Below are 13,440 nucleotides of genomic sequence, written 5' to 3'. Positions count from 1 at the left end.
AAACCTGGGTAGGACTTTCAGGCACTGCCTTAAGCTGGTTTAGATCCTACCTACAGGACAGAAGCTACTATGTCTCCATTGGCAACTTTGTGTCAGACCAAATTAAAATGACGTGGGGTTCCCCAAGGATCAATCCTTGGCCCCCTTCTATTCAATCTCTACATGCTTCCATTGGGACACATCATAAAAAACAACAACATTGCCTGCCACAACTATGCGGATGACACTCAAATCTACATAGCCCTCTCACCAAACGACTATAGTGTCATCGTCAATCTCTGTAATTGCAGATTTTGAAAACAAAACACGGTGCAGCAGCTTTCAGTCACGCTGCCGCACGGTCCTGGAACCGTTTGGTCCTATTGTCTTATTAAATGTTTTATCTATTTACTTCTTATATTTGCTTTTATTCGTTGTCATTTTTATTTTCTTACTATGCTCCTCTTGCTGTATTTTTTTATAATGTATGTAAAGCACTTTGAATTGCCGCTGTTGTATGAATGTGCTATACAAATAAACTTGCCTTTGAACCAATGTCACTGGCAGACTGGACCAACACATCTAGAAGCTTATCTCAAAGAGAAACACACGTTTCAGCAGGGTTAGGCTCGGGCCTCAGTAGAAATGCAATTTCGGTTTAGTTTCCACGGTTCCATGGTCAGAATAACAACTGTTTATTTGAGTGTTGAAAGTGGCAGCGCTTCTTCGTTTCTTTATGTAAAATAGTTCTACACTGTAAGCTCTGTTTACACCCAAACACCCAAACACACATTTATATTAATGCAGAATGAATAACTGAGTTCCCCTGCAGGCAGGTATGCTGGTAGCAGATAACAGCTCATCTCTTCGTCTTTAATCAGAATAGCCACTGGTGTTTCTTATTAGTTATTTAGCATTTTATTCTGCGCCCGTCCAGATGGTTCGTCTGTGTACATGAAGCTGGTTAACAGTTATCTGGGGTTGAGCCCCGTGGTACACGCTGAATTAATCTAAATCACGAGGATGTGGAGAAATAGAAAATGTAATTTAATAAGCAACCACAGACATCCGCTGTGAGACTCTTAAAAAGCTCTCGGAGCAATTAAGCATATCTAGAGCAACTTAACTGACCTGCGCTGCGGGGCTCCTGGTGCTGAAACAGGAACACCTGACTGTGCATTTTAACATCTGATCTGACCAGCAGAAACACACAGACCACGCCATCTCTCTCTCCTTCATCACAGAACTGTGACGATGTGAGACGTTAGGAAGTGAGAAGTGTTTGAATTTATAGGCAAACTTCCATGAATGTGTTCTGTTGTCTCTTCTGAAGACCGTTGATACTTATTTAGGATTTATGACTGCTGACGTTTTCTTTGGATTTGCTTTAGAAGAGCTTCTAACAAGTCCTGTTGTTTAAGATGAAACATTACCTCCATTCATCCTGACATGGAACAGAAGGCAGCTTTCATACCCCCAACTCCATCAGCTAACTCCTCTCATTGGCCAAACCTACACTATCCCCAGACCAGTGGTGGTCTGTGATTGGCTGAGATGTGTTCTAACTGTGTTGTGTGTTGTGATTGGTTGAGATGTGACTGTGTTCTGTGTGATTGGTTGAGATGTGTTCTGTCTGTGATTGGTTGAGATGTGTTCTGTCTGTGATTGGTTGAGGTGTGTTCTGACTGTGTTGTGTGTGATTGGTTGAGCTGTGTTCTGACTGTGTTGTGATTGGTTGAGCTGTGTTCTGACTGTGTTGTGATTGGTTGAGCTGTGTTCTGACTGTGTTGTGATTGGTTGAGGTGTGTTCTGACTGTGTTGTGATTGGTTGAGATGTGTTCTGTGTTGTGTGTTCTGATTGGCTGAGATGTGTTCTGACTGTGTTCTGATTGGCTGAGATGTGTTCTGACTGTGTTGTGATTGGTTGAGAAAGATGTGTTCTGACTGTGTTGTGATTGGTTGAGATGTGTTCTGTGTTGTGTGTTGTGATTGGTTGAGGTGTGTTCTAACTGTGTTGTGATTGGTTGAGATGTGTTCTGACTGTGTTGTGATTGGTTGAGGTGTGTTCTGACTGTGTTGTGATTGGTTGAGATGTGTTCTGTGTTGTGTGTTGTGATTGGTTGAGATGTGTTCTGACTGTGTTGTGATTGGTTGAGATGTGTTCTGTGTTGTGTGTTGTGATTGGTTGAGATGTGTTCTGACTGTGTTGTGATTGGTTGAGATGTGTTCTGACTGTGTTGTGATTGGTTGCAGGCCCAACTCCATCCTCAGGCTGAGGTTCGACCACTTTGCTACAGAGTGCAGTTGGGACCACCTGTACGTCTACGACGGAGACTCCATCTACGCCCCCCTGCTGGCCGCCTTCAGGTGGGTCTGACTGTCTCCATGGCAACCGTTATCTACTGTGTTTCACTCTGTCTCCATGGCAACCGTTGTCTACTGTGTTTGACTCTGTCTCCAGGGGCAACCGTTGTCTACTGTGTTTGACTCTGTCTCCAGGGGCAACCGTTATCTATTGTGTTTGACTCTTGTCTCCATGGCAACGGTCGTCTACTGTGTTTGACTCTGTCTCCACGGCAACCGTTGTCTACTGTGTTTTACTCTGTCTCCACGGCAACGGTCCTCTACTGTTTTTTTGTTGCTTTATTTATTGATATGTTTATTTCAAATATGTGCAAAACAAGATAAAGCAACAATACTTAATATAACGGAAAACAACCCCCCCCAATTAAAAAAAAAAACAACTAACAGAATTAAAAAGCATAAAACAAACAAACAAACATATATTGCACTTTTAACTTAGTTAAAAAAAAACGTTCTTTTTTTTTCTTCACATATTGGAAAAGCAGTGGGAAGAAGTACAACTTATTCCATCCCCCCCTTCCACCCCCCTCCTCCATAGATCATAAAGTTCAAGTTAATGCAATCTCATTATATATACAAATACTACAAATATCGTATTTACGTACCTTATTACATAAAAAATATATTTGAAAGAGACTGTTTGACTCTGTCTCCATGGCAACGGTCGTTTACTGTGTTTATAATAATAATAATAATAATAATAATAACTTTATTTGTATAGCGCTTTTCCTGCAAACGTTGCATCATTATATCATCTTAATTTAATTATTTTGTAACTTAAATGCAATATTAAAAGGATGGGTTTTTATAATCTTAATTTAATTATTTAGTCATTTAAAGGCAATATTAAAAAGATGGGTTTTTAGTCTTGACTTGAACATATTTGCTGAGGTTGCATCCCTAATGTAAACTGGCAGTGCATTCCACAATTTGGGTGCACAAAATGTGCAGGTGTTCACTGCTCACTGCTTTCAAACAAATCCTGCAGCGAACCATAGTCGATCAATGCACCTGTTGATCACCGTCTCTCACCCATCCCATAACCCATCACTGCCTCATTTTAAGTACCCCTGCTCCACTACCCCCGCTATCCCTCACCTCCGCTCTTCCTCACCCCTACCTCCTCCGTCTCTCTCCCCTCTCTCTGACTGTTAGTATTTTAATGCATCTGTATTTGCCATTGTTTTATTGTTTTATTGTTTTATTGTTTTATTGTTTATTGTATTACTTAACCTTGTTTTATTTCTAGCTTCCCCCCCCCCCCCCCCCCAAAGAGCCACTGCTTTTTGGTCAGGCTGCATTTGTAAATAAGAATTTGTTCTTACATGTTTGCCTGGTTAAATAAAGGTAAAAAAATAAAAAAATAAAAAAGAATCAGGCAGCTAAAGGGACAGCCCCTGCCTACCTGAAGGAAATGGTAACCCCCCAAACTCCAGCCCGCTCACTCCGCTCCTCCACCTCGGCTGGCCGACTGGCCCCACCACCTCTGCACAGCAGTCGTGCTGCACGATCACGTCTCTTCACAACTCTGGCTCCCCGCTGGTGGAATGAGCTCCCCACGGCTGTCAGAACGGCAGAGTCACTACCCATCTTCCGTCGTAGACTGAAGACCCACCTCTTCAGGTTACACCTTAACTGCTCCTCCTGAGACATCTTCTGCCCCTCAGCACTACGTCTCCTAAAGACGTCCACTTTCCCCTCTACTGTGTCCCTAAGAACTTCTATCGCCCCCTTTGTACTATTTCTCTGTTCCTCCAGTATAATAATAATTTTAAAAAAAAAGGGTTTAGAAGAAGGTGGTAGAAGAAGGTTTCTCCTTCTATCAATGGCCCCGGGCCTGAGATAGATTACTCTTCCTACCACGAATGGTGGACTGATGATTCACATGCTTAGCATTCAAATGTATTGATTGTAAGTCGCTTTGGAATAAGGCGTCTGCTAAATGCCAAAAATGTACAAATGTAAAAATGTAAAAATGTAGATAGGAGAGTTATTCTGGGTTGTATTTAGTGTCTCTGTCAGGAGGTCTACTGGCTGGCTGTGTCCCCTAGAGAACACAGTTCCCAGATAATTAAATCATTATGAATTAACTTCCGTCCTGAGGGTGTAAGTGCTTACACACAGTCTGTTAATCCATAATTAATTTGACTGAATTTGACCTCGGCTACGTTTTTGGGGGGATTGTTCTCAAAACATAATCAGCTCTTAGTACAAATATGGTCTGAATGTGGTAGTAGACCTGGTGGTGTTCTGGTCTGAATGTGGTAGTGATGTGGTAGTAGACCTGGTGGTGTTCTGGTCTGAATGTGGTAGTGATGTGGTAGTAGACCTGGTGATGTTCTGGTCTGAATGTGGTAGTGATGTGGTACTAGACCTGGTGATGTTCTGGTCTGAATGTGGTAGTAGACCTGGTGGTGTTCTGGTCTGAATGTGGTAGTGATGTGGTACTAGACCTGGTGATGTTATGGTCTGAATGTGGTAGTGATGTGGTACTAGACCTGGTGATGTTATGGTCTGAATGTGGTAGTGATGTGGTAGTAGACCTGGTGATGTTCTGGTCTGAATGTGGTAGTGATGTGGTACTAGACCTGGTGATGTTATGGCTCTGAGAACCCCGGGGTTATGAGCAGAGAGATCCTGATTATGGCTCCACTCACATGTGTGTTACTCCTCTCCCCCTGTCTGCCCTCCCCTCCCCTCTCTCTCTCTCTCTCTCTCTCTCTCTCTCTCTCTCTCTCTCTGTCTCTGTCTCTCTCTCTCTATCTCTTTCTCTCTCTCTCTATCTCTTTCTCTCTCTCTGTCTCTCTCTCTCTGTCTCTCTTTCTCTCTCTCTCTTTCTCTCTCTCTCTCTCTCTCTCTCTCTTTCTCTCTCTCTCTTTCTCTCTCTCTCTCTCTCTCTCTCTCTCTCTCTCTCTCTCTCTCTCTGTCTCTCTCTCTGTCTCTCTCTCTCTCTCATTTCTTTCTTTCAACATCCTTTGAGTTAATTTCACATCCAGCTGAGACTGTAGATCATGTGTGAGGAGTCAACGTGCTTCAGATGAACCTGCAAGTCCTGAAGCAGAGTAACCGAAACTGACGTTCTCTCTTGCCTCACAGGGGTCATGATCACAGGGGTCATAGAGGTCATAGGGGGTCACAGGGGTCATAGGAGTCATAATCACAGGGGTCACAGGGGTCATAGGAGTCATAATCACAGGTGTCATAGAGGTCACAGGGGTCACAGGAGTCATAATCACAGGTGTATCTGCTCCTGAGAGGAACTCCAGACTCTACCAGTATGTGGTGTCATGGTGTCATGGTGTCATGGTCGTCACCTTGTTCCTGCTTCCACACTGGACCTTTACAACAGCCCGACCATGGCTGCTGTTTATTGATGTTTTATTGATGTTTTATTGATGTGTGCTGCAGTGGTCTGATCGTGCCCGAGCGCCATGGCAACGAGACGGTCCCGGAGGTGGTGTCAGAGTCGGGCTTCGCTCTGCTGCACTTCTTCAGCGACGCAGCGTACAACCTGACTGGCTTCAACATCTCCTACAGGTACCCTGACCCCTGACCCTGACCCCTGACCCCTGACCCTACAACCTGACTGGCTTCAACATCTCCTACAGGTACCTGACCCCTGACACTGACCCTGACCCCTGACCCTGACACTTACACTGACCCCTGACCCTACAACCTGACTGGCTTCAACATCTCCTACAGGTACCTGACCCCTGACACTGACCCTGACACTTACACTGACCCCTGACCCTACAACCTGACTGGCTTCAACATCTCCTACAGGTACCTGACCCCTGACCCCTGACCCTGACACTGACCCTGACCCTACAACCTGACTGGCTTCAACATCTCCTACAGGTACCCTGACCCCTGACCTAACCCTGACCCTTGACCCCTGACCCTGATGCTATTATTTTTAGTCACTTATGTCCTGTACAACTGTCACTTTTTATTTAATAATAATAATAATAATAATAATAACTTTATTTGTATAGCGCTTTTCCTGCAAACGTTGCAGCTCAAAGTGCTTATCTTGTATTATGCTTGAATTATTATTGTCTTATTGTCTTATCGTCTACTGTGTAATGTGACGTAACAATAAACCTGAAGAGATGTGGTTAATGTGCAGGTGGAGAGGAGGGTCACTTCACACTCCAGATCCTATCTGACACACTCACACACACACACACACACACGCACACACTCTGTAACTCACTAGTCCTGATTGTTTTATTCCTCCAACATGAAAGGAGAGAGAGAGAGAGAGAGAGAGAGAGAGAGAGAGAGAGAGAGAGAGAGAGAGAGAGAGAGAGAGAGAGAGAGAGAGAGAGAGAGAGAGAGACACAGAGATAAAAGGAGCGTGTGTTTAACTAGCTCTGACCTCAAACATCTGTGGAGGGCAACAATGGACACCAGAGCGTTTGCTGGGTACTGGTACCGTTTCCATGGTGACGGGATGGCAGTTGGTTTGAAAGAAGAGAAGAGAAGAGAAGAAAAGAGAAGAGAGGCCCCCAAGCCCCAGCCTGAGAGAGGCAGACAGAGAGACAGAGACAGAGACAGAGACAGAGACAGAGAGAGAGAGAGAGAGAGAGAGACAGAGAGACAGAGAGACAGAGAGACAGAGAGGCAGAGAGGCAGAGAGACAGAGAGATAGAGAGACAGAGAGAGACAGAGAGGCAGAGAGGCAGAGAGAGATAGAGAGGCAGAGAGACAGAGACAGAGACAGAGAGGCAGAGAGACAGAGAGACAGAGAGACAGAGAGACAGAGAGACAGAGACAGAGAGGCAGAGAGACAGAGAGGCAGAGAGACAGACAGACAGACAGACAGTCAAGCCAGAACATGAAAGGAGGACGTCCTCTCTGTGTCAGACATCTTCCCTCCAAAACACTTTGTTCTCACAAGTTTGCTCCAATTTAAAATCTTTCTATCCTCGTTTCGATGGTATAGGATGTATACTGGGGTTGTATAGTACATTATGTTGTGTTGTATCTGTTCATTACAAAATAGGATATACGTTTTTAGGATATGTTTTTTTGTTAATTAAACACACTACTAATTGATGCTGTTAGTATAAAGAAACGCATGTACACTCTTCTCACTTTATGTATCTCTCTCACCCTCTCCACTCCACCTCTCTCCCTCTATCCTTCACCTCTCTCTGTCCCTCTCTCCGTCCCCCTTTCTCTCTCTCTCTCTCCCTCCGCCCCCCTTTCTCTCTCTCCCTCACCCTCTCTCTTTCCCTCTCTCCGTCCCTCTCTCTCCCTCTCTCCGTACCCCTCTCTCTCTCTCTCTCTTTCCCTCACCCTCTCTCTCTCTCTCTCTCTCCCTCCCTCTCTCTCTCTCTCCCTTACCCTCTCTTTCTCTCTCTCCCTCTCTCCCTCTCTCTCTCTCCCTCTCTCCGTCCCTCTCTCTCTCTCTCTCTCCCTCTCTTCCTCTCTCTCTCTCCCTCTCTCCCTCTCTCTCTCTCCCTCTCTCCGTCCCTCTCTCCCTCTCCCCCTCTCTCTCTCTCAGGTTGAACACCTGTCCCAACAACTGTTCAGGTCGTGGGGAGTGTGTCGTGGGTAACGGCTCCGTGGTGTGTGAGTGTGAGGCGGGGTGGAAGGGCGAGGCGTGTGACGAGCCGTACTGCCTGGCTGACTGCGGCGCCCCCGACCGAGGCAGCTGCCAGACCGACACCAAGACCTGCCGCTGCAACACCGGCTGGCAAGGTTAGCATGCTGCTGCTAGCCACCCTAGCCCTAACCTAACCTAGCTAGCCACTCTAGCCCTAGCCCTAACCTAGTTAGCCACCCTAACCCTAACCTAGTTATGTTGGGAAGGATTGCATTTTAGAATGAGAAACATTACATATATATGTAAGACACAGTTTAATTGACATCCATGTGTCTATTTAGAAATCCTGTCAACAGTTTGACTCAAACATAGGCTACTGTAAAAAGAAAACAAACCGTATTGACTCAGACTGGCTTCAGACTTAATGCGCCACCTACCACTGTATTGTCGTACTAATGGAAGGGGGAGGGTACAGGGTGGTAGAAGGGGGAGGATACGGGGTGGTAGAAGGGGGAGGTTGTGGGTGAGGGTGGTAAAGGGGGAGGCTGTGGGTGAGGGTGGTAGAGATGGAAGGGGGAGGGGGAGGCTGTGGGTGAGGGTGGTAGAGATGCTGCTAGCACCGTTCAAAGCCTCCATTGTTGTCCTGCAGAGTAGCTTCAGTTCTGCCCCGCCATCCATCAGGTGACTGGACAGCTGCTCCACTCAGACACGTCACATAACCAGGAACGCACGTCACATGACCAAGAACACAGGAACACAGGAACACAAGAACACAGGAACACAGGAACACAGGAACACAGGAACACAAGAACACAAGAACACAGGAACACAGGAACACAGGAACACAAGAACACAGGAACACAGGAACACAGGAACACAGGAACACAGGAACACAAGAACACAAGAACACAAGAACACAGGAACACAGGAACACAGGAACACAGGAACACAAGAACACAGGAACACAAGAACACAGGAACACAGGAACACAGGAACACAGGAACACAAGAACACAGGAACACAGGAACACAGGAACACAGGAACACAAGAACACAGGAACACAAGAACACAGGAACACAGGAACACAGGAACACAAGAACACAAGAACACAAGAACACAGGAACACAGGAACACAGGAACACAAGAACACAAGAACACAAGAACACAAGAACACAAGAACACAAGAACACAAGAACACAAGAACACAAGAACACAAGAACACAGGAACACAGGAACACAAGAACACAGGAACACAAGAACACAAGAACACAAGAACACAGGCTTCAGCCAAGCTGCAGCCTCACACAGCCCAAACAGCCCAAACAGCCCAAAGAGACAGAGAGAGACAGAGAGAGAGACAGAGAGAGAGACAGAGAGAGAGACACAGAGAGAGAGAGAGAGAGAGAGAGAGAGAGAGAGATGAAAGCACTCCTGCTATCTCTCCTTTATTAGCGTGCCGTGGTGCACTAGGTGGAGAGCAGCATACTGTAGCATATTGACGCTGTCGGCCTCTGAATGAGGTGGGGGGGGCAGTTCACCAGCTGTGTGATGGGAGGGAGGGAGGGAGGGAGGGATGGGAGGGGATGGATGGAGGGAGGGGATGGATGGAGGGAGGGAGGGAGGGAGGGATGGGAGGGGAGGGAGCGGAGGGAGGGAGGGAGGGGAGGGAGCGGAGGGAGGGAGGGAGGGAGGGAGGGGAGCCTCGTATAAGTGAGGCTCTCTTGTGTCCTTTTTGAAGGTTCAGTCGGTCGATTATTGAAGGGTGTCCCTTAACTCAACAGTATTAAAGCCTTTAAACACCTGCTATTACCTTATGATTATGGAGGAGAAACAGATGAAACGACCTTGGTCGACACGGTGAACTGTGTCTGCCTGGTCTCTCACCAGGGGCGGCGCTAGGGGGTGGCTACTGGGGCTCAAGCCCCGGATGTTTTCTGAAAAGCCCCGAATGTTTCACTTAAAAAAAAAAAAAACTCTTGTGAGTAACGTGCAGTACCGGAGTCCAACAGAGAGGCAGCAGCTGCGCGACATTAGCCTGCATACTGCGTAGCCTACCCTGCCCTGAAGAAGAAGTGATCTCAATCAGTGCCTGACTTGCAAAAGTGTAAGGATGGATATCCGAAAGTTGTTTTCAACAAAACAAGCGCCAAGAACTGTTGCAGCAGCCGTATCAGCAGCTGACAACAATGACATCACCAGCAGTGATGACATAGATGATGTTTCAGGTTTGTGAATCTTATTAGAAAGGTGACTGACTCACTGACACTACTTTTCCGGTTTGCTAATGCTAGCTGGCTATCATAACATAACGTTATGTTATAATGAAAATGAAACATAGCAAGGTACTGTTACGGTACATGGTAAGAAATCAAACAAAGGATAATACTTATGGAATGGAATGGAATGGAATGGAATGGACTTTATTTGAAAAACAGATGGAATGAAGTGGTTATTCACTTTATACAAATAAAGTGAATAACAGGCTGATAGTCTTTGATATCTGCACTCTGGTTGACTGAGTAACAAGTGAAAAAGAATGATGTAACGTTAATGTTACAGCTAGTAAACATGGAGTAACCACATTAAGTATGCCCTTATGGTAGTATGTATGTATACAGAACATGACTCAAATCTATCCTAAGATGTAACGCTAACTAACTAAGTTTGTTTAATGTCCCAGGGGGGATTTGATTTCACAGTACTATACACAGGCCAACAATACATGTAATATATCGTCATATAACACAGGACAAGACTCTAAATACAATATAAGTGGTGAGCACAGAGTCTGCCCTGATATACATACTGTAACATAACTAGCCTCAGCCCATCAATTATGTAATTCTATACAAATATAAATGATGGTGACTGGCAGGGGGAGCTACGTGTGCTGACCTCCCTCTGTGCCCAGAACCACCACAATTAGTTTGCTTCATTAAAGGGTGTGAATGTATATGTGTTCTCCAGTGCCTTTTGTCCGCTTTAAGGTGGTGGTAAGTTGAAGGTTGAAGGCAACATTTTCCGGCGCGCTCTGCGCGCACATTATATTCTCCCTCTGGGCTAAGCCCCGGATCTCCTACGATCCTAAATCCGCCCCTGTCTCTCACCATGGCGGGGGTGTGAGGGGGAGGGAGGGGGGTGTGTGTGAAGAGGAATGAGTCACACTTCTATTTGTGTCCCTCCTCCCTCCTCCCCCCCCTCCCTCCCCCCCCCCCCCCCTCCCTGCCCCCAGGCCCAGACTGCTCCGTCTCTGTTCCTGCCAACTCGTCCTTCTGGTCCAGGCAGCCCTACCCTGGGCCGGGCCTCGCCCGCGCGTCCCACAAGGCCGTGCTGCACCAGGACGTCATGTGGCTGGTGGGAGGCTACGTCTTCAACCACACTGACTACCACATGGTGCAGGCGTGAGTTAACCCTAACTACCTACCTACCTCACTAACTAACTACCTACCTACCTCACTGACTAACTACCTACCTACCTCACTGACTAACGACCACTCTGACTACCTGACTAACTACCACACTGACTACCTGACTAACTACCACACTGACTACCCCATGGTGCAGGCGTGAGTTAACCCTAACCCTACCACTCTGACTACCTGACTAACTACCGCATGGTCAAGGTGTGAGTTCACAACCACACTGTTCACGTCCAGGGCAGTAGAACGACTTGCCCTGCCCTTACCCCTACCTAGCTCAATTCAATACAACTTTATTGATCCCATCTTCACGCCTCTCCTCCCCTCCCCTCCTCTCCTCCCCTCCTCTCCTCCCCTCCTCCCCTCCTCTCCTCTCTCCTCCCCCCTCCTCTCCTCCCTCCTCTCAGGCTGGACCTCAGCACCCAGACCTGGCTGCCTCTCAACAGCTCAGTCAACTCTGTGACGGGGCGGTACGGACACTCCCTGGCCCTGCACGAGGTACGCATGAGGTCAAACCCCACCTGGCAACACCACCACTAGTGTGTCTGCAAGACCTGGGGTGAGGTAGGGGTGAGGTAGGGGGGGTGAGGGGGTAGGGGGTGAGGTAGGCAGCAGGTATGTACAGTATTCAGGGCAGCATGACAAATCAACACAACATCCTAACGGTAACCAGCTGACACAGCAACATGGGAACATCCATAACAAACAACTAAGTCCTCAGGCTGCCTGGCTAGTCTGGTAATGTTCACCTCTAACCATCCTTTCAGACATACAGTTGCAAGAAAAAGTATGTGATTGTGAACCCTTTGGAATGACCTGGATCTCTGCATAAACTGGTCAGAAAATAAACGTGTTCTGATGTTCATCTAAGTCACAACAACAGACAAACCCAGTCTGCTTAAACTAGCTTTACTAAACTAGCTTTACTAAACTAGCTTTACTAAACTAGCTTCACTAAACTAGCTTTACGCAAGTCAACAATTCTTAATGGTAGATCTTCTGAGAGCTCTTCTGTGCGAGGCATGGTTCACATCAGGCAAGGCTTCTTGAGAATAGCAAACTCCAAAGCTGGTGTGTGTTTGTTATAGGGCAGGGCAGCTTTAACCATCACCTCCAACCTCCTCTCTGACTGGCCTCCAGGCTGGCTGAATCCTGACTGCAGCGAGCTCTGGGAGAAGTCTCTAGCCTGGGGGGTTCACATACCCCCCCCCACCCTGAATGTTTACATGGTGTGTTCAATAAAAACATGAAAACATGTAATTGTTTGTGTGGTATTAGTTTAAGCAGACTGGGTTTGTCTATTGTTGTGACTTAGATGAAGATCAGAACACATTTTATGACCAGTATATGCAGAACTCCAGGTCATTCCAAAGTTCACATTGGTAAATGGACTGCACTTATACAGCGCCTTAATCCAAAGCACTTTACAACGGCCTCTCATTCACCCATTCACACACACATTCACACACCAATGACGGCAAGCTACCATGCAAGGCGCCGGCCCGCTCACTGGGAGCAATTTGGGGTTCAGTGTCTTGCCCAAGGACACCTCGACATGTGGCCAGCCGGGGCTCGAACCGCCGATCTGCCAACCTTGCGATCATTAGACGCCGACTCTACCTCCTGAGACACAGCCGCCCGCCTCAACCCCAATATGTGAAATGTCCTGACTCCTCTTCTCCTGTCATGTCTAACCCTCCTCTCCTCTCCTCTCCTCTCCTCTCCTCTCCTCTCCTCTCCTCTCCTCTCCTCTCCTCTCCTCTCCTCTCCTCTCCTCTCCTCTCCTCCCCCAGGGGAAGATCTTCATGTACGGAGGGAAGATCGACTCCACGGGCAACGTGACCAGCGAGCTGTGGGTGTTCCACATCCAGAACCAGACCTGGGCGTCTCTGAGCCCGCGGGCCAAGGACCAGTACGCCGTGGTGGGCCACTCTGCCCACGTGGTGCCGGCCGGCCCGGGGGGGGAGGGGGAGGGGCCGCTCATGCTGGTCCTGTTTGGACACTGTCCCCTCTACGGCTACGTCAGCCAGGTGCAGGAGTACAACATAGGTGAGTACCTTAGCTAGGTGCAGGAGTACAACATAGGTGAGTACCTTAGCCAGGTCAACTGACTACCTTAGCTAG

At 47.3% G+C, this 13,440-nt stretch overlaps 1 protein-coding gene across 1 annotated transcript in view; it reads left to right on the top strand.

Moving 5' to 3' along the window:
- The window catches only part of atrn (attractin), a gene marked incomplete at both ends in the record, with an annotated part of 85,765 nt that overhangs the window by 10,394 nt on the left and 61,931 nt on the right, over positions 1-13,440 (top strand). The window contains 6 exon segments of the mRNA XM_080538806.1: positions 2,233-2,346; positions 5,752-5,880; positions 7,856-8,052; positions 11,130-11,298; positions 11,724-11,814; positions 13,110-13,365. Coding sequence (XP_080394932.1) covers positions 2,233-2,346; positions 5,752-5,880; positions 7,856-8,052; positions 11,130-11,298; positions 11,724-11,814; positions 13,110-13,365 — 956 coding nt within the window.

The sequence above is a fragment of the Nansenia antarctica genome (assembly GCF_963989245.1).
Source record: "Nansenia antarctica genome assembly, chromosome: 1".
Classification (NCBI taxonomy): Eukaryota; Metazoa; Chordata; class Actinopteri; order Argentiniformes; family Microstomatidae; genus Nansenia; species Nansenia antarctica.
The sequence above is the reverse complement of the archived record's forward strand: the minus strand, read 5'-3'. Positions and strand labels throughout refer to the sequence as shown.